General features: G+C 38.2%; 1 protein-coding gene across 8 annotated transcripts in view; it reads left to right on the forward strand.

The window, feature by feature from the left end:
• The window catches only part of GPR141 (G protein-coupled receptor 141), a 160,689-nt gene that overhangs the window by 48,860 nt on the left and 94,905 nt on the right, over positions 1-16,924 (forward strand). For 4 of the 8 annotated variants that reach the window (XM_033193659.1, XM_033193658.1, XM_033193656.1 and 1 more), the window contains 3 exons: positions 1,872-1,970; positions 2,597-2,718; positions 13,098-14,217. The exons of 1 other annotated variant lie outside the window; for it this stretch is intronic. In XM_033193659.1, the coding sequence (XP_033049550.1) occupies positions 13,112-14,029 (918 nt within the window). In that variant the 5' untranslated portion in view covers positions 1,872-1,970; positions 2,597-2,718; positions 13,098-13,111 and the 3' untranslated portion in view covers positions 14,030-14,217. Of the gene's footprint in view, positions 1-1,871; positions 1,971-2,596; positions 2,719-13,097; positions 14,218-16,924 lie in introns of those variants that run through there. 3 more of the 8 variants (XM_033193661.1, XM_033193660.1, XM_033193663.1) reach the window with 1 other exon arrangement.

The following is a 16,924-nucleotide window of genomic DNA, read 5'->3' on the forward strand; positions in this document are numbered from 1 at the left end:
TAGCTTTTCTTCTAAATCTTGCATCTCTTGACCTTCTTTGGTTCTATCTGCAGGAGTCTTCTCAACCTTCTTACGAGCTCATTGATTGTGTGGTTTGGTACATTTTAATTAAAATAACAACTCTGAGTCTTACTTCACACCATTCTCTCCTCTCTGAGCACATTTAAAGTTACTTTTTTCCACTTTGCCTTCTTAGCAAACCAACCCATCTGTTAGTTCTTTTGTCTGGGAAATTTGGTATCCATCTAATGTGGCATTAGCTCTCCTAAAATGTCCAGTGACTCATCCTTGCTTTTTTATTGTTGAATGTGGATGAAGGTACCTGAAGCATGTACTTTTCTCTTCCGAGCCCAGACTCTTCAATTTTTGTTTAATTTGGGGGCAAGCTGTCCTAGGTGGGTGTCATCTTGCTCCAATCCTTATAATATTTTAACTTGAATAACCCTTCTCCAACCCTCCATTCTGTTGCCAAAACAAGCTTTCAAAACTGAAATATTAAGATGTCATTCAGTATTCTACAATTCCCTGCATCCCTCATAATTTTCAGAATAAAATGGAAAATCCTTAGAGTGGCAACATGCCGTATATATGGAAACCCTCATCTACAGATTCTCACTCACATTCTCCTCATGTGTCAGATGTTCCAGGCACATCAGACTATTGGTAATTCCCAGAATGTGCATCCAAGCCTTTGCCCAGAATCTTCTCTTTCTCTGGAGTGCTTTATTTCCTCCTGTCTACATCTAGAACTTCAATGCATCCTTCAAGATCCAGTAACTGCTACGTATCTGTACCCAAGCATCTTTTACTTTATTGTGATGCCTTCATCCTCCAGTACCCCTTAAATAACTACTGCTCTTTCTGAAGTCTTGCAGCATTTTTCATGTATCTGTAGGTGTTTCTGTAAATAATTGATGTGCCTCTTTCTCTCCTACCAAACAGAAAGAGATTTAAATGCGGGGATGTGTTTTATTCATTTCAGAATATTTGCTACCTACCGTACAATAGACACTTAGAGTGATATCATTTGTTTAATAAATGAAGTGAGAAATCCCAAAGTAGGTTATACTTGCTTGCCTGTTTTAAAATGGTACAGGGAGGGGTTCTGGTGACTAAGGTCTACACACTAATGAGCATTTGGATTATTTAATGTCATTTTGCAGGGTTCTACAAATTGTATAGGACTCTCATTTTGTAGGCTGGTCTCTGATGTTGGCTCTACCATAGGTTTCTTATGAAACAGCCTCTAAAACCACTTCCGTATCTCACTTCTGACATTGACGTAGTCCTCAGGCCAGGGACAATGACTGCTGAGACCCAAGCAAGGTTGTGGGCAAAGCTTTGGGAAGGGGGTTGGTAAGATACAAGGGAATAGCCACCAGCCAGGCCTCAGGCAGACCTGAGGAGCTCTCTTGTGTGTGGGATGAGATCAGACCAGAATCATAAGAGAATCATGCAGGCAGGATGGGAGAATCCTGGTGCACCAGAATAGGGGAGAGGCTTGTTTAGAGCTACAAATACCAGCAAGACGTGGCCCGCTATGTCAGGTCAGCTAATATGTCAGTTTCCACAGCTCCCATAGACAATGGGATGCCAGGGAAAGTTTTTAAAAAGAAAAATGAAATCATTGATGATGTAATTTGGACTTCAGTCTAGTTGTTTAGCTGTACATTTGGGGCATAGAGAAACAAGAAACAAGCTGGGGGTATGAAAGAGAACATTCCAAGAACGATAGGTAAGTCTGAGTCACAGGACGAGGCTGAAGGAAGGGGGTTAGAAAGGAGGTGTCCCTTGAAATAGAAGCTGAGGCCAGTTTGCAAAGGGCTTACATGTCATGGTAGGAACTCAGAATTTATTCTTTTCTCTAACAGGAACCAAAGAGGATTTTAAGCAGAGACATGATAAAGGGCAGGGGGAAACAAGAGTTTGAGGCCAGACTTCATGATGACCTTCCAAGATCAATTGCAGAGGTAAAGAGGGGATCCCCATGTGGGACAAGGAGGTCCACAGTCAGCCAGAGAGGCAGTCCTGCCCCCTGAGAGAGCTGGCTCTGGGTTTGCAGTTTATTTCTGGGATCCTGATGTCAGTTGTTGGTCTAGATCCAAATGTGGCCATATCCAAAAAATGTTTAATCCAGTCAAGGCACTTGTTCACCATTATTTCACCCATTCAGTTAACAACTCGTGACCACTATTAAAAAACTATATGCTAGTTTTGAAAGAAATTCAAAGTTAAAAACAAGTGCACAAATGAATAAAATAATTAAAGTAGAGAAATTAATAAGACAACAAAGGAAGGACTGAGAGGCACCTGTAAAGCATTTTGAGAAAGCAGCTGAGAATGTCCTGGGGGCCTGAAGGGCTTGAAAGAAAATGTAGTCCGTGTTTATACCTCAAAGATGTGCAAGACTGTGTGAGTGGGGGTAATATTTTGGGAAGAGAAAGCACAATGAAGATATATAGGTGAAATATCTAAGTAGCATCAACAAATAACTGTTGTTAATGTTATTTAAAAAAAAAAAATTCCCTGGTTTCTTGTATTTGGAATGGATTGTCTCCGTGGAAGCAGAAACTACCTCTCTCTTACCTTCTTTCAGGTTTTCCTGGATCAGCTGCACTCCTTAGCAAAAGTATATTGGACAATCAACTGAGAGAGTAACTGAGACATCTGAATCATCTCTAGGTGTAAAGAAAGACTGAAGCCCAGGAAAATATTACAGTCAGTTCAATGCCTAAGTATAACACCAGCATCACTGGCTGGGACCCTCAGAGCCTACTCTCCTATGTTCCCTTCTTCTTCTCTTCTTTCTTTTTCTTATTCCTTTTCTTTGTTTTTCCCCCTTCTTTCTCTTTTCTCTGTTCCTCCCTCACTTTCTTGATCTCTCCAAGTCTTTCTTTCATGAATCCATTGCATCGTGACAGAAGTACTTGACACATACCATGTCCCAAATTCTGAGCAGGGTACATGATATATTTTTCTACAAAATTCAGTGTGAGGTGGATCTTTAAATAATAACAACAGGTGTGTCTCAAACAGTCTATCTTGGACACTTTGGAACCTTCCGTTGTTTTCTCTTCAAAGTGCCTGTGTCCCAAAGCTCAGGACAAATTTCAAAACCTGAACCTGAATATCAAGAAATCTAAACATGTATCATCTAAAGCTGGCATCCAGGAAAACAGAGCTTTTCATTGGATCAGAGACTGCATAGTTCTTACCTGCAAGTGTTTGTTTTAACCACACTTGGCAGGTTCTGTATATAACACACGTCAAAGCCATCAGTTGCACTTGTTGTGACTGTGGGTGCTGGCTTGCTTGTTCCAGGGTCCCAGGGCCCGGCCATGGCCGTGGTGTTTGTCTCTCAGGCTTGTCTGTCTCATGCTTGGCAGGCTCACTGCTTCACGGCTCACTGTGTCTCTCAGACCTTCTCTTGGCTTTCCCACAGTCTTGGGGACTGTTCTAAATAGCAAGCTAATATTCTGAAGTGAGGCATTGGAAGCATTTCTGAGCAGCATTTATTCTTTTTGTATGCGTTCAATTTTTTAGCAATGAAGACATTTCCTTTCAAGGTTATTAAGCTTTGAACTTTCCATTTTCTGAAAAGGCTCAAAATTGCCTTCATTCTTTGTGGGCATCCAACTCTAACAGACACGTAAATTAATAGACTAGGAAATATTTAACAGTCTAAGTTCAAACAAATATATTTACTTTGATTGAATTGATGTTGCTATTAATTGCCATTGAAGTAAACCACTGTAAAAAGAAATATGCCTTGCAGGATAAATGTGACACTGCTAAAATTAAAACTCAAATGAGAATAATCTGCAGATTTTAATGTTTCAAATTCGATTTGGAGAATACAGTTCTTTAATGTAATACTGATAAAATCATGTTATTGATCCTGCATACCCATCTCTTCTCAGGGATTAGAGAACAGGCCGTTATGAATAGGTAGCAATCCCCCACGCACCTGGATAGGTGGGAAGGTGATTGTCCAGCTCTGCTGATCGGGAACTGGATATAGTCATGGCTGCAAGCAAGTTATGCACATGGAGAATAAGGTGTCTCTCTAAAAGAAATGTAAAGAGAAAATTTTAGGTCAACTAATTACAAATTCCCATCAATCCCTAGAATAGTATCCCATATACAAAGGAATACTCTGTCGCCCAGGCTGGAGTGCAATGGCGAGATCTCGGCTCACTGCAAGCTCCGCCTCCCAGGTTCATGCCATTCTTCTGCCTCAGCCTCCCAAGTAGCTGGGACTACAGGCGCCCACCACCACACCTGGCTAATTTTTTTTTTTTTTTTGTATTTTTAGTAGAGACAGGGTTTCACCAAATTAGCCAGGATGGTCTCGATCTCCTGACCTCGGGATCCACCCGCCTCGGTCTCCCAAAGTGCAGAGATTACAGGCGCAAAGGAATACTTCTTACACAAATATATAATCTTTTTGCCCCACTAGGAAAAAATTGTGCCCCAATCGCTTTCTGGCCTTTCTTACTATCTGTGAATCTTGAAAGAGTTTATTGCTTCATGGTCTTCCTCCATTTGGCCCCATCCTAGTTCTTGCTCGGCTTTTAGATGCTGGGGAGCTATCTTGGGAGTAGGGTGCTCATTACATGAGATGAAGTGGTCCTCGAGGGGACAATAAGGGAGTAAGTGCCTTGTAGAAAGAAGCAAAGTAAAGAGGAAGAGAGGTTTATTGTTTGTTTGTTTTTTATTATTTATTTATTTATTTATTTTTTATTTTTATTATACTTTAAGTTCTAGGGTACATGTGCACAACGTGCAGGAAGAACTTTCTAACTTCTTTTCTTTCTCTCTCTCTCTGTCTTTTTTTTTTTTTTGTAAGATGGAGTCTCTGTCACCCAGGCCGGAGTGCAGTGGCGTGATCTCGGCTCACTGCAACCTCTTTCTCTTTTTGTTATTAGGTTGTTGCAAAAGCATTCAAAGCAATGGCAAAAACCGCAATTACTTTTGCAACAACCTATTACTTAGGCTAGAGTCAGAGCCCCGCACCTTGAGTGATGAGTTGCGAGAGTCTGCCCCCAGCAGGCAGATTGAGACAGTGCATGGTTTAGCCGAATGAATATTTTAGCTATAGTCCATGGGACAGAATGGAGATGTTGCAATCTAATGCAGATCATCTGAAAGTCTTGTGCAATATCCTGATTAAGTGTGGACAGAGCACAATAAAAAAGGAATTTGGAAGTTGGAAACATGCTGGGTTCAGGCAGACATAAAAGGCAGCATCTGGAAAACCGATCAGGACTCAATTTCAGGACAAGTGATCATAGGTAGGTGGGATCATGGAACTTGACCTCAAGGTTACAATACAGGAACAATAAATAGGTTATGAAGATACTGAGCAGGTAAGCAGCACCACCAAGGAGTCTCAGTAATAGATTTGTAACAAAGGAGCAGAGCAGAACTCTTTATGAGAGCTAGATGGTCATAAGGAGAGGGTTGGCACAGCAGTGGTTCATGCAGAATCTCCTGAGATGCAGATAAACCTTTTCTGATTGGGAGAAGGTTAATCCAAAACTTGAGGTAGAGATGTAGTCACAGGAAAGTAGCAAGAATATATGGGGGAGCTGAGACATGAAGAGGCATTTCCTAGAAGGGAAAATCAGGCTTTAAAGTCAGGCAGATGGGTTTGCCTGGCAAACAATCAAGAGAGCTGAGTCTGAGGCAGGGAGCTGGTGGGGAGTGAGCCAAAGTGTGTCAGGTAAGGCAGAGAACCAAAACCAGATATCAGGTGGCAAGTCAAGAACAAGTAACGTAGACTACGTGGATGGGTCTGGGCAGGGCTAGGAAAGACATACACTTGGCTCTATGTGCTGGGCTAGCTGAATGTTTTGCAGCTATATCTACAGGTGCTTTTATTATCAGGCACCTGGCAAGGAATTTTATCATAAATAGCTTGGGTCCTAGGTTTTGGGACAGGAAGAACCCTCTGCTCCTGGGAATAACTGTGATGTTACCATAACACATGGCGACTTGTCCCAGCAAATGGAGCAGGGGCATGGATGAGGAAAGTCACAGAAAAGTATTGTGGCCAGGTGCGGTGGCTCATGCTTGGAATCCCTTTGGGAGGCCAAGGCGGGTGGATGACCTGAGGTCAGGAGTTCAAGACCAGCCTGGCCAACATGGTGAAACTCCGTCTCTACTAAAAATACAAAAAATTAGCCAGGCTTGGTGGCAGGCACCTGTAATCCCAGCTACTCTTGAGGGTGAGGCAGGAGAATCACTTGAACTTGAACCTGGGAGGCAGAGGTTGCAGTGAGACGAGATCCCACCACTGCACTCCAGTCTTCCAGTCTGGTGACAGAGTGTGACTCCGTCTCAAAAAAAAAAAAAAAAGAAAAGAAAAAAAGAAAAGAAAAAAAAAGTATTGCTAGGATTAGCATCCCTGATAGTTACCATTCCAATTATTGCCAACTTGATAGACCCTTCAGAAAAACAGAAGTTTGCAGGAATTTTGCAGCCACAAGACGATGTTTAAAATATTCCTAGAAGATGGTTTCTACTTCACACGTTGGATATTTATCTCATACATTAATCAATATTGGTCAAGTATGGTGACTCATGCCTGTAATCCCAACATTTTGGGAGGTCAAGGCAAGTGGATTTCTTGAGCCTAGGAGTTTGAGACCAGCCTGGGCAACATGGCAAAACCCTGTCTCTACAAAAAATACAAAAATTAGGCCGGGCGTGGTGGTGCACATCTATAGTCCTAACTACTGGGAAGGCTGAGCTGGGAGGATCACTTGCGAACAGGAGATCAAGGCTGCAGTGAACCATGATGATGCCACTGCACTCCAGCCTGGGCAACAGAGCCAGCTGTCCCAACTAATTAATTACTCAATTAATCACTATTAATTATGTTGTATATTGTTTTAATTTGGCATAAATTATCTAGTTTGTCTCATAATGGCTATATGAGGTAGGTAGGGCTTATCCACATTTTAGGTGAGAGAAATAAGCCTCAGAGAGGTTCAGTAGTTTGTTCACAGTAACACTGCAAACAGTAGCAGAAGCAAGAATTGAAGTAATGCACTGTTCTGTTAGCTACATGTTATGAATATTTCATTATTCTTCCACTTCATATTTAGAGACTATATTCTATGTGTTGGCTATCGCTATGGATCAAAGAGTGGAAAATAATAAAAGCATGCACAGTCCTTGTCCTTGTGGAGCTTAGGAGCTTATAATCTGGGGGGAAGAGGGAAGATACCAGCAACCAGCACCCATTTACCCAAGTGATTATTTAATCACCCTTGTAGAGGTGATCCTTCTCAGAAGAGGAGAAAAGAGAAAGTCAGGTAGATCTCATGTAGTGTAGGAGTTCTCTGACTTATCTTTTGAAAGAGAAGGCCAAGTAGATCTTATCTAGTGTGGGAGTCAGAGAAAACTTTCCTAAAGAACTGATAATAGACTTAAGACCTGAAGGATTAGTAGATGGGTAGGGAGGGGAGAGAAGTGTTGGTGCTAAGGCAAGAAAGAGCTTGAGGCATTCAGTGAAAGTAAGGTGTTATGGAGTGTGGTTGCTGTAAGCAGGGATTAGATGATGTACTTTAAAATGTACAGATAACAGTACTGTAACATATTTACATTGTAATATAAATTTATAAAAGGGAACTAATCTTTATATGTTGGGGAGGAAGTTACCTTTCTCCTGTTAATTCCATTAATTTCAAGACTATAAGAATTTATTGCACCATTGAAACATTAAAAATTGCATTAGCTTCTGCATCTTCATAGGATGGAATTTTAGGAATAATCTAAGAAATCAAATAAAGTAAAATACCGAAGTTATTTTCTTGAAGACAGTGGAGCACAGTTGAGGCAATTAGTGAAGAGGTCGTGACTCCCAAGGAGAGAAAAGCTCAAAGCAACTTCGTTCACCACAGTAGCTTTTTCAGAGCTGAGAATTCAAATTCTTCACCAATGCATGAAGACATTTTGATGAATTCTGGGACTTTGGGGAGATGGGAGGCTAAAATCCTAAGCCTTAAAACGTCTGAAAAATATAGCAGAAATGTCAGCAGTTTTGTAAAACCAGGATTTGAAGTCAGGCCAGATTCATCAGAAAAAAAGGTCAGAGATAAGACTGTTGACTGTAGTTGAAATTACAAAAGGGGGCTAAGGAGACCCAGAAGTACACTAAGCCTTACTAGAACTGCAAACAAGGCTTGACTCAAAATAATGTTAGTATAGTGGTAGAAAGGATGACCCCTCTCAAGAAAAAGAACATTACTTGGAACCACTACCTTTTTTAAGAAAAATATACAGAACTTATTAGTAAATTACTAGATATATCAAAGGATAAGATTACATAATGAAAAACCAGGAGGAAAAAACAGATAATAGAAATATATCTACAAATGTTCTTGACGAGCCTTTTGAAATAACTATGGTTAAAGTATTTAAGAAATTAAAGGAAAAGGTGAAGAAAATGAAATAGATGAGAAAATTTCACAAAGTGGAATGTATAAGACTAACACAGTATAGAACTGAAAGTATTTCATATCTGATATGAAGAACTAGTTCGTTTAACAGCAGAATAGAAACAACCAAAGATAAAAGCACTAAACAAGAATATATCCAGACCGGGCATGATGGCTCATGCCTATAATCTCAGCACTATGGGAGGCTGAGGCGGGTGGATCACTTGAGGTCAGGAGTTCGAGACCAACCTGACCAACATGGTGAAAACCGTCTCTACTGAAAATACAAACATTAGCAGGGCATGGTGATGGAGACCTATAATCCCAGTTACTCAGGAGGCTGAGACAGGATAACTGCTTGAACTTGGGAGGAGGAGGTTGCAGTGAGCCGAGATCGTGCCACTGCACTCCAGCCTGGGTGACAGAGCAAGGCTCTTTAAAAAAAAAAGGGGGGATATATCCAAATGGAGAAAGGGTAGAAGAAATGGATGAAATGTATGTAAAATTCAGAAAAAAAGTAGAGACAAAAGGGAAGCAGTTAAAATGTCTAACATAACTATAATTGAACTTTAAGAGGAGATGACAGATTGGGACAAAGCAATATTTAGAGGGATAAAACTGATTATTTTCCAAAAGTGACAAAGACATTAACCTATACATTAAGAACCCCAAACAGTATAAACAGAAGAAGAAGAAGAAGAACAAGAAGGAGAAGAAGAAGAAGAAGAAGAAGAAGACGACGACGACACAGGCAAAAGTGCAAAAAAATCTTTCTTAAAAAGAAAGAAGGAAAGAAAAAGACATGCAACCTTAGTAGAAGCAATGGCACTATTGACAACGGAAGTCTCAATGATGAAAGGCAGGAGACAGTGTAATAACATCTTTAAGTACTGAAAGGAAATGCCAACCTTGGCTTTTATGCCTTGCAAATATATCCTCAAAATCAAAATGAAATGAAAACATTTTCAGACACACACGTACAAAAGCTGAGAGAATTTATCCCTAAGAAATCTGTACTGAAAGAAATTTAAAATGGAGTTCTTCAGCCGAAGGAAAGTTATATCCAATGGAAACACAGAAATTCAAGAAGACATAAAAATCAATGGTTAAGAAAACTAAATGGACAAAAATAAATGACTAGGGATTGAATGTTAATGATACAATACAATAATATTGTGTGGGGTTTAATTAGACACATAGAAATAAAAAGTATGAAAACTATAAGAGAGAAGAAGGGAGTGTGTAAATGGAATTAAAATGCTCTGAATTTATAGCATTTTAAGGAAGAGCCAAAATTTCTATTTACAAAACACACATTTTAAATGTAGTAATCATAAAGATCGCAAGAAAAAGGGAAAACATGTGAAGTACACATAATAAACAAAAAAGCTTGAGTGTGTCAAAAGTTGATCTCAAAGAAGAATCGTTATTTGAAACAAAGAGGACCTTTCATAATGAATATATCACTTTTATTATAATTCCTGTATTTATAATGTCTTTCTTAAAACCCATGTGGCTGGATCCTGTTTCTTTAATTCAGTGTAACAACCTTTATTTTTTAATTGGACTGTTTAATCTATTTACATTTAATGTAAAATATGATTGAAATTATGTGTAATATATCATATTAGTATTTGAAATCCAGGATTCTGTTATAGCAGTCCCAGAGAAACCAGATAAACCTACCACTGTCTTGTCAAATGGTCTAATCCAAGGTTATCCAACTTGCGGCCCATGGGCCACATGCAGTCCAGGACAGCTTTGAACGTAGCCCAACACAAATTTGTAAACTGTCTTAGAACATTATGAGATTTTTTTTTAACTTTTTTTTTTTTTTAGCTCATCAGTTGTTGGTGGTGCATTTTTTATATGGCCCAACAAAATTCTTCTTCTTCCCCAATGTGGCCCAAGGAAGCCAAAAGATTAGACACCTCTAGTCTAATCTCTCTGCACATTTGACATCCCTCATTTACTTCACTTTTGCCTCCAAGTTTTGCAATAGTGCAACAGACTAGCAGAAACTAAGGCACATACAAGCACTGTAGATGCAAAAATTTTGTACAGAAAAGCAGTCCAGAAAAGGTTCAGGTGGATATTGAGTGAACTAACATATGGGATTGACTATAAGCCAAGTAAAGGGAATGGGAAAGTAAGATATCAAAAAAGAGAGAAAAGCACCTTTCAAGATATATTGGCATACAGCCATGTGAGTAGAACCAAATTTCCGTGGCCTCCTTTCCTTCTTGTGTTACAATTTAGAAACTTGGACTTAGGAGAGTCACAACGCTTCTCTGTAATGTATAATAAAGTTTTGGGGAGTGTGTGTGTGCTTTGGACACCTTGATCACATGACTTATCCTGCTAGGGCTCAGTTTTATCATCTAAAATTCAGTATAATAATACATTACACGATTCATAGAACTGTTGTAAGGGTTAAATTAAATAAGACAAAGTACAGGCAAGGATGTAGTGTAGTCCTGAAACATGGAAGATATTTAACATGTGTTTCTGTTATCTGGCAACGATTATGGCAGTTTATAATAAGAAAGAGGACTTGGGACAAGTGATGTGCTACTTACTTTACTTTCTTCAATTAGTACTCAATCCTACTAGGCCAATAGCCAAAGGAAATGGTGATCAGAACTTATGGTGGCACATTCATTCTTGACTCACATGTGAACACAATATAATTTCATGTCTCCTTGATAAAACTACTTTTCTACAGGGGAAAATAAAAGGCAAGTAGAGAGATTTCAGCCTACGGATGAAATATACAGTGTAACATGAGACAGCTATTGCAGAGCCAACAAAAAAATAATGTTCAGTTAAGTGAGTCAAGTTCCTTGAAATTGTATTCCATGCCCACAAATGCAGAAGGCTCCCTGAAGTTGGGTTATTATTATCTTTTTTTTTTTTTTAAGTTTCATTGAGGTATATGTTATATGCAATAAAAATAATCAATTTTAAGTATACAATTCAATGAGCTTTGATGAATAACTACAATGGTAACCAACATGATATAAAACAGAAACTAATCCTTTCCCCGACAACCTGGACCTTGGGCTAACTGATTTGCTTTTTGTCACATTAGTTTTGCTTTTTCTAGAAAAAGATACCGTACAATATATAATCTTGGTGGCTGGCACCTTTTATTTAGTAATGTTTCTCAACTTTTTGTGTTTGTTATGGTCCCTCTAATGAGTATTTTTCCCTAATTGTCTCTCCCCACTTAATGAAATTTTGCTACCACAGATATATCTATATGTCTATGTACTGTGTATACTCCTGTGCTTTATACAGAGTAAGATTTTTTTTCACACCTCAAAATGTTTTGCCCTTTACAAGGTGCTGTCACCCCATTGAGAATACATGATTTAGTGTAATGTTTTTGAGATTCATCAGTATTGTGTGTATCAGAAGTTGGTTAGTTTTATTGCTGGGTAATATTCCATTATACAAAGAGACATTCAATAAATGAATAAGAATAATTGCATATGTGTTACAAAGGTCAGGGAGTGAGTGCTCTTTCTCACTAAGATTTGAGTTCTTTCTCAAATCTTAGTCTCCCTGGTATCAGTAGACATACCTCTAATAATACAATTGTTCAAGTCAAAAATCTGAGAGTATCAAGACACTTCATTTTGCCTCATTTCCCCAGATCAAATCCATTAAAGCCTGCCAATTTCATCTCTTGATTATTTCTTGAATCTTGTCTCAAGGGATCAGATTTTGCCACTGTAACCCAGAACATTCCAGACATGTAAGGCTATCAATCTTTATCTTAGAAGAGATGGGAAGCCATTGAAGGGATTTAGATAGGAAACTGACATGACTTTCTCATGAAATTAAAAGATTACTAAATCTTTTATAGCAAGCAATGAATAAGAATATGGAGAATGAATTAGAAAGGACTGAGAGTATTTGTGGAGCGGATCTTTCAGGAGTCCAGGGGATAAATGACAATGGCTCTGTCATGAATTTTCAAGGCATTTGAGAGTAGATGAGAGATTGGGAGACATGCTATATTTTCAGTGGGGCCCATGGGAAGGCTTAGCAAGGCCTCACTGCTGGATGATAACATAATTATAATGAGAAATTCAGGTAAACCTTCCTATTGCTTGCTGCTGCCTTGACTTAGATGATATTTTTGGACAAATTAATCAGTATTCTAAATGAATTAAGTATGAATATTCTTGGGTTATTTGCTAATAAGTAAGAAAGAATTAGAGAATTACAATCATGCCCATAAGAAAAAAAATTGTATACTTCATGAATCCATTGATCTTTCTATCCATCTTACAACTTTTTAAAGGGTTACTGTAATACTAGTATCCAAGTATCAGCTCCAGATGGTCTGCAATCCTCCTGAAGTTTTATGTAAATTGTCTTATCTACATACACATCTCTGGGGGGCAACTTGAAGATTAAAATTCAATTTTTATTCCTATTAAAGAGTAAGAATCAATGGCTTACTGTGCTTTAGGTTTAGGGTATGCAAACATTCATAGGACATAATCTTCATTCTTAAAGCATGTCAAGTTTATATCATGTAAGCAGATAAATGACAAAGTCACATTGTCAGTGCTAGAAAAGAGATAGGAACAAAGTTCTGAAAGCTTGTCAGTTACTCTGGTGCTTTGTCTCCTCCAGGTGACTTCCCAAGTATGCCTGGCCACAATACCTCCAGGAATTCCTCTTGCGATCCTATAGTGACATCCCACTTAATCAGCCTCTACTTCATAGTGCTCATTGGAGGGCTGGTGGGTGTCATTTCCATTCTGTTCCTGCTGGTGAAAATGAACACCCGGTCAGTGACCACCATGGCGGTCATTAACTTGGTGGTGGTCCACAGCGTTTTTCTGCTGACAGTGCCATTTCGCTTGACCTACCTCATCAAGGAGACTTGGATATTTGGGTTGCCCTTCTGCAGATTCGTGAGTGCCATGCTGCACATCCACATGTATCTCACGTTCCTGTTCTATGTGGTGATCCTGGTCACCAGGTACCTCATCTTCTTCAAGCGCAAAGACAAAGTGGAATTCTACAGAAAACTGCATGCTGTGGCTGCCAGTGCTGGCCTGTGGACGCTGGTGATTGTCATTGTGGTACCCCTGGTTGTCGCCCGGTATGGAACTCGCGAGGAATACAATGAGAAGCACTGTTTTAAATTTCACAAAGAGCTTGCTTACACGTATGTGAAAGTCATCAACTATATGATAGTCATTTTTGTCATAGCCATTGCTGTGATTCTCTTGGTCTTCCAGGTCTTCATCATTATGTTGATGGTGCAGAAGCTACGCCACTCCTTACTATCCCACCAGGAGTTCTGGGCTCAGCTGAAAAACCTGCTTTTTATAGGGGTCATCCTTGTTTGTTTCCTTCCCTACCAGTTCTTTAGGATCTATTACCTGAATGTTATGACGCACTCCAATACCTGTAACAGCAAGATTGCATTTTATAATGAAATCTTCTTGAGTGTAACAGCGATTAGCTGCTATGATTTGCTTCTCTTTGTATTTGGGGGAAGTCATTGGTTTAAGCAAAAGATAATTGACTTATGGAATTGTGTTTTGTGCCGTTAGCCACAAACTACAGTATTCATATTTGCTTCCTTTATATTGGGAATAAAAATCGGTATGGGGAGGTAAGAATGGTATTTCACTACTTAATCAAAACCATGCCTTGATCTACACAAAACGAAAGAACTATAAAACGTCAGAGCCTTCATTGTAGTCCTTATGGGATCCCTGCCATCTCTGAGTGATGCCCACACAAAGACCAGTGATGTTGATTTCACCTGGAGTTGCAATATTACATTATTTTCCAATACAGAATGTCTGCGTGGCCCATGAAAGCAACATAGGTCTTAAGAATTTTAGAGTTTCACTAGCTCATTCTAATTTCCTCTGTTTGAAGCATGATCTTTTCTTAGGTTTTGGACTGAACTCAGCCCTTTAATTCTTTTCATCCCACTTCATCTTAGGTAAGTAAATCCTGGCCACCACCCAGCTCCAAAGACACAAACTCTCCTTGGCTAACCAGGTTAGATGTCCCATTCATCTCACACCCTGATGAAAACTGATAAGGGGAGAGAATAGTTAAAAATTTTTCTAGGGTATCATAACTCTGGTGGGAAGTCATCTGTCTAGAAATCAAGAGACAGAGAACGTGTGGCCTTCTGTTTTAACAAGGTTTTCTAGATTTGTCCTGTGAAAGGTCATTTCACGACGTGGGGATCAATTTCCTCAATATCACCAATTGCACTGTTGCTCCAAAAATCGTTTAAAAGCTTACTGGACATATCTACATAATGGTGAAACTGTAATTTAGAAAATATTCTTGACCAATGTACTGGTAGGCATTAAAATGAGTTCCCAAGGGAAGTGATTAAATTTTTTTTCTCTTCTGTTTTTTGAGAGAATTTCTAGGTGTCCTGGGCCACAGTTAATTAAGATTTTTAGGGAGGACAGAAAGTTATACTGAAATCTTTAGAGCTCCCTTCCACCGTTAAAATTATAGATATGTATTTTAAATTATACCTTAAGTTCTGGGGTACATGTGCAGAATGTGCAGATTTGTTACATAGGTTTACACGTGCCATGGTGGTTTGCTGCACCTATCAACCCATCTACATTAGGTATTTCTCCTAATGCTCCCCCTCCCCCACCCCTGGACAGGCCCCAGTGTGTGATGTTCCCCTCCCTGTGTCCATATGTTCTCATTGTTCGACTCCCACTTATGAGTGAGAACATGCGGTGTTTGGTTTTCTGTTCTTGTGTTAGTTTGTTGAGAATGATGGTTTCCAGGTTAAAATTATATATTTTTAAATAAATGAAAACTATGTTTTTAAAAGAGAACTTTTGAGAAGTATATAGCAAAACCATTAATTTAGACTCTGTGAGATTAGGTTGCATGAAGAAGGTTTTCTGAATATTTGAAGAATGGATAAATAAATGTACTCAAAAGTAATAAAAGTATAATCCTTTAAAATATAGGAAAAATAACTAATGGATACTAGGCTTAATACTTTAGGATGAAATAATCTGTGCAACAAACTCCCATGACACATGTTTACATATGTAACAAACCTGCACATGTTCCCCCAAACTTAAAATAAAAGTTTAAAGTAATAATAATAAAATAATTTGGATTTTCTTTCCAAATTCTGAGTTACTTTCTGTAAAACTGTATTAATGACTTGTGACATGTGGCATGTTAAACTGACTTTATTTCAAGAACTTCCATTACTGGCTAGGTTGATGCATTGGCTTGTGGATTTTTGCTTTTTGGGTTTTTTTACCTCCTGCCCATACTCTACGATCTTCAATGTTTTATCTCCTTAAAATTTTCCCAGGATCTGATCCAGTTTCATATTTAATGCTTCAGAAAACCTAGAGTAATTAGTAACATGAATAGAATAACATAATGAATTAAGGGAACTTTTTTTTCATCAAGATATATCTTCAGGATTTAAAAGTTTTTCTTAATTTATTGTCACTCTGTGGATCCACAAATTCCTCAGATGAATAAGAAACACCTCTGTGAATTTCTGTGACAACTAAAATTAGTGAGCCACAGAAATTAATTTGAGGAAGCAGAAGTAGCAACATAGTTCAAACATGACTTGTTTCCATATATTTTCTGTTTTATATATTCTTTTAAATGTCCTCATAAAAAAGTAATATTTATTTTCTTTCTTGCCTTTTTTCCCATTTGTTTTTTACATTTTTTCTTTCTCATTTTGGACTATAAAATTTATAAGACAATTACTAAGACCCCTGATAGTTTTAAGAAAATTTATAATACCTGTAAATACGTAAAAAAAAATAAATTTAGAAAATATTTAAATTAAAAGTATTCATTAGAATTTCATGACCTTGTAGATTATATCATACTCTCTTCCAGATTTTATATATGTTGAGGTCAGGCAATTCAAAAGAATTAATCTCTGTATTAATCTGTTATAATGTTAACATAACACTATGTTATTTTCATACATTATAATAAAGGGCTTATTAGAAATGTTACTCAAAATATAGAAAAGCAATATTTCATAATATAAAATATCTTTTTCATCAGTATTTACGGAATAAATAGAAAAATTTTAGTTTTCCTGTTCTTTGTCTTTAATCAATACAGAAATGAACCTCATGTGGGATTGGGGGTGACACTGGCCTCTAGGACCATTTTTGGATATCACCATTCTAAGAGAGCACTAGTATTAGCATTTGGTGGTGGGAGCCAAGGACTAGACATCCTGCCTTGCACACAATTGTCCGTACAATAAAGAACTATCAGGTCTTGCTCTCTGTTTGAATGCCCTATTAGATATTAATGAAGTGAAACAAGACAATCAGAGCAGTTACCAGGTTTTACCCAGTTTTCATAAACACATAGTATTGTTTTGTATAGCTTTAATTCTCTGAATTTTCTGGAAATGCAACTATCATGGATTGAAGAAAGATTTTACTTTGGTT

This window comes from Trachypithecus francoisi, unplaced genomic scaffold (genome assembly GCF_009764315.1).
Source record: "Trachypithecus francoisi isolate TF-2019V2 unplaced genomic scaffold, Tfra_2.0 Lachesis_group4, whole genome shotgun sequence".
NCBI classification, from domain to species: Eukaryota; Metazoa; Chordata; class Mammalia; order Primates; family Cercopithecidae; genus Trachypithecus; species Trachypithecus francoisi.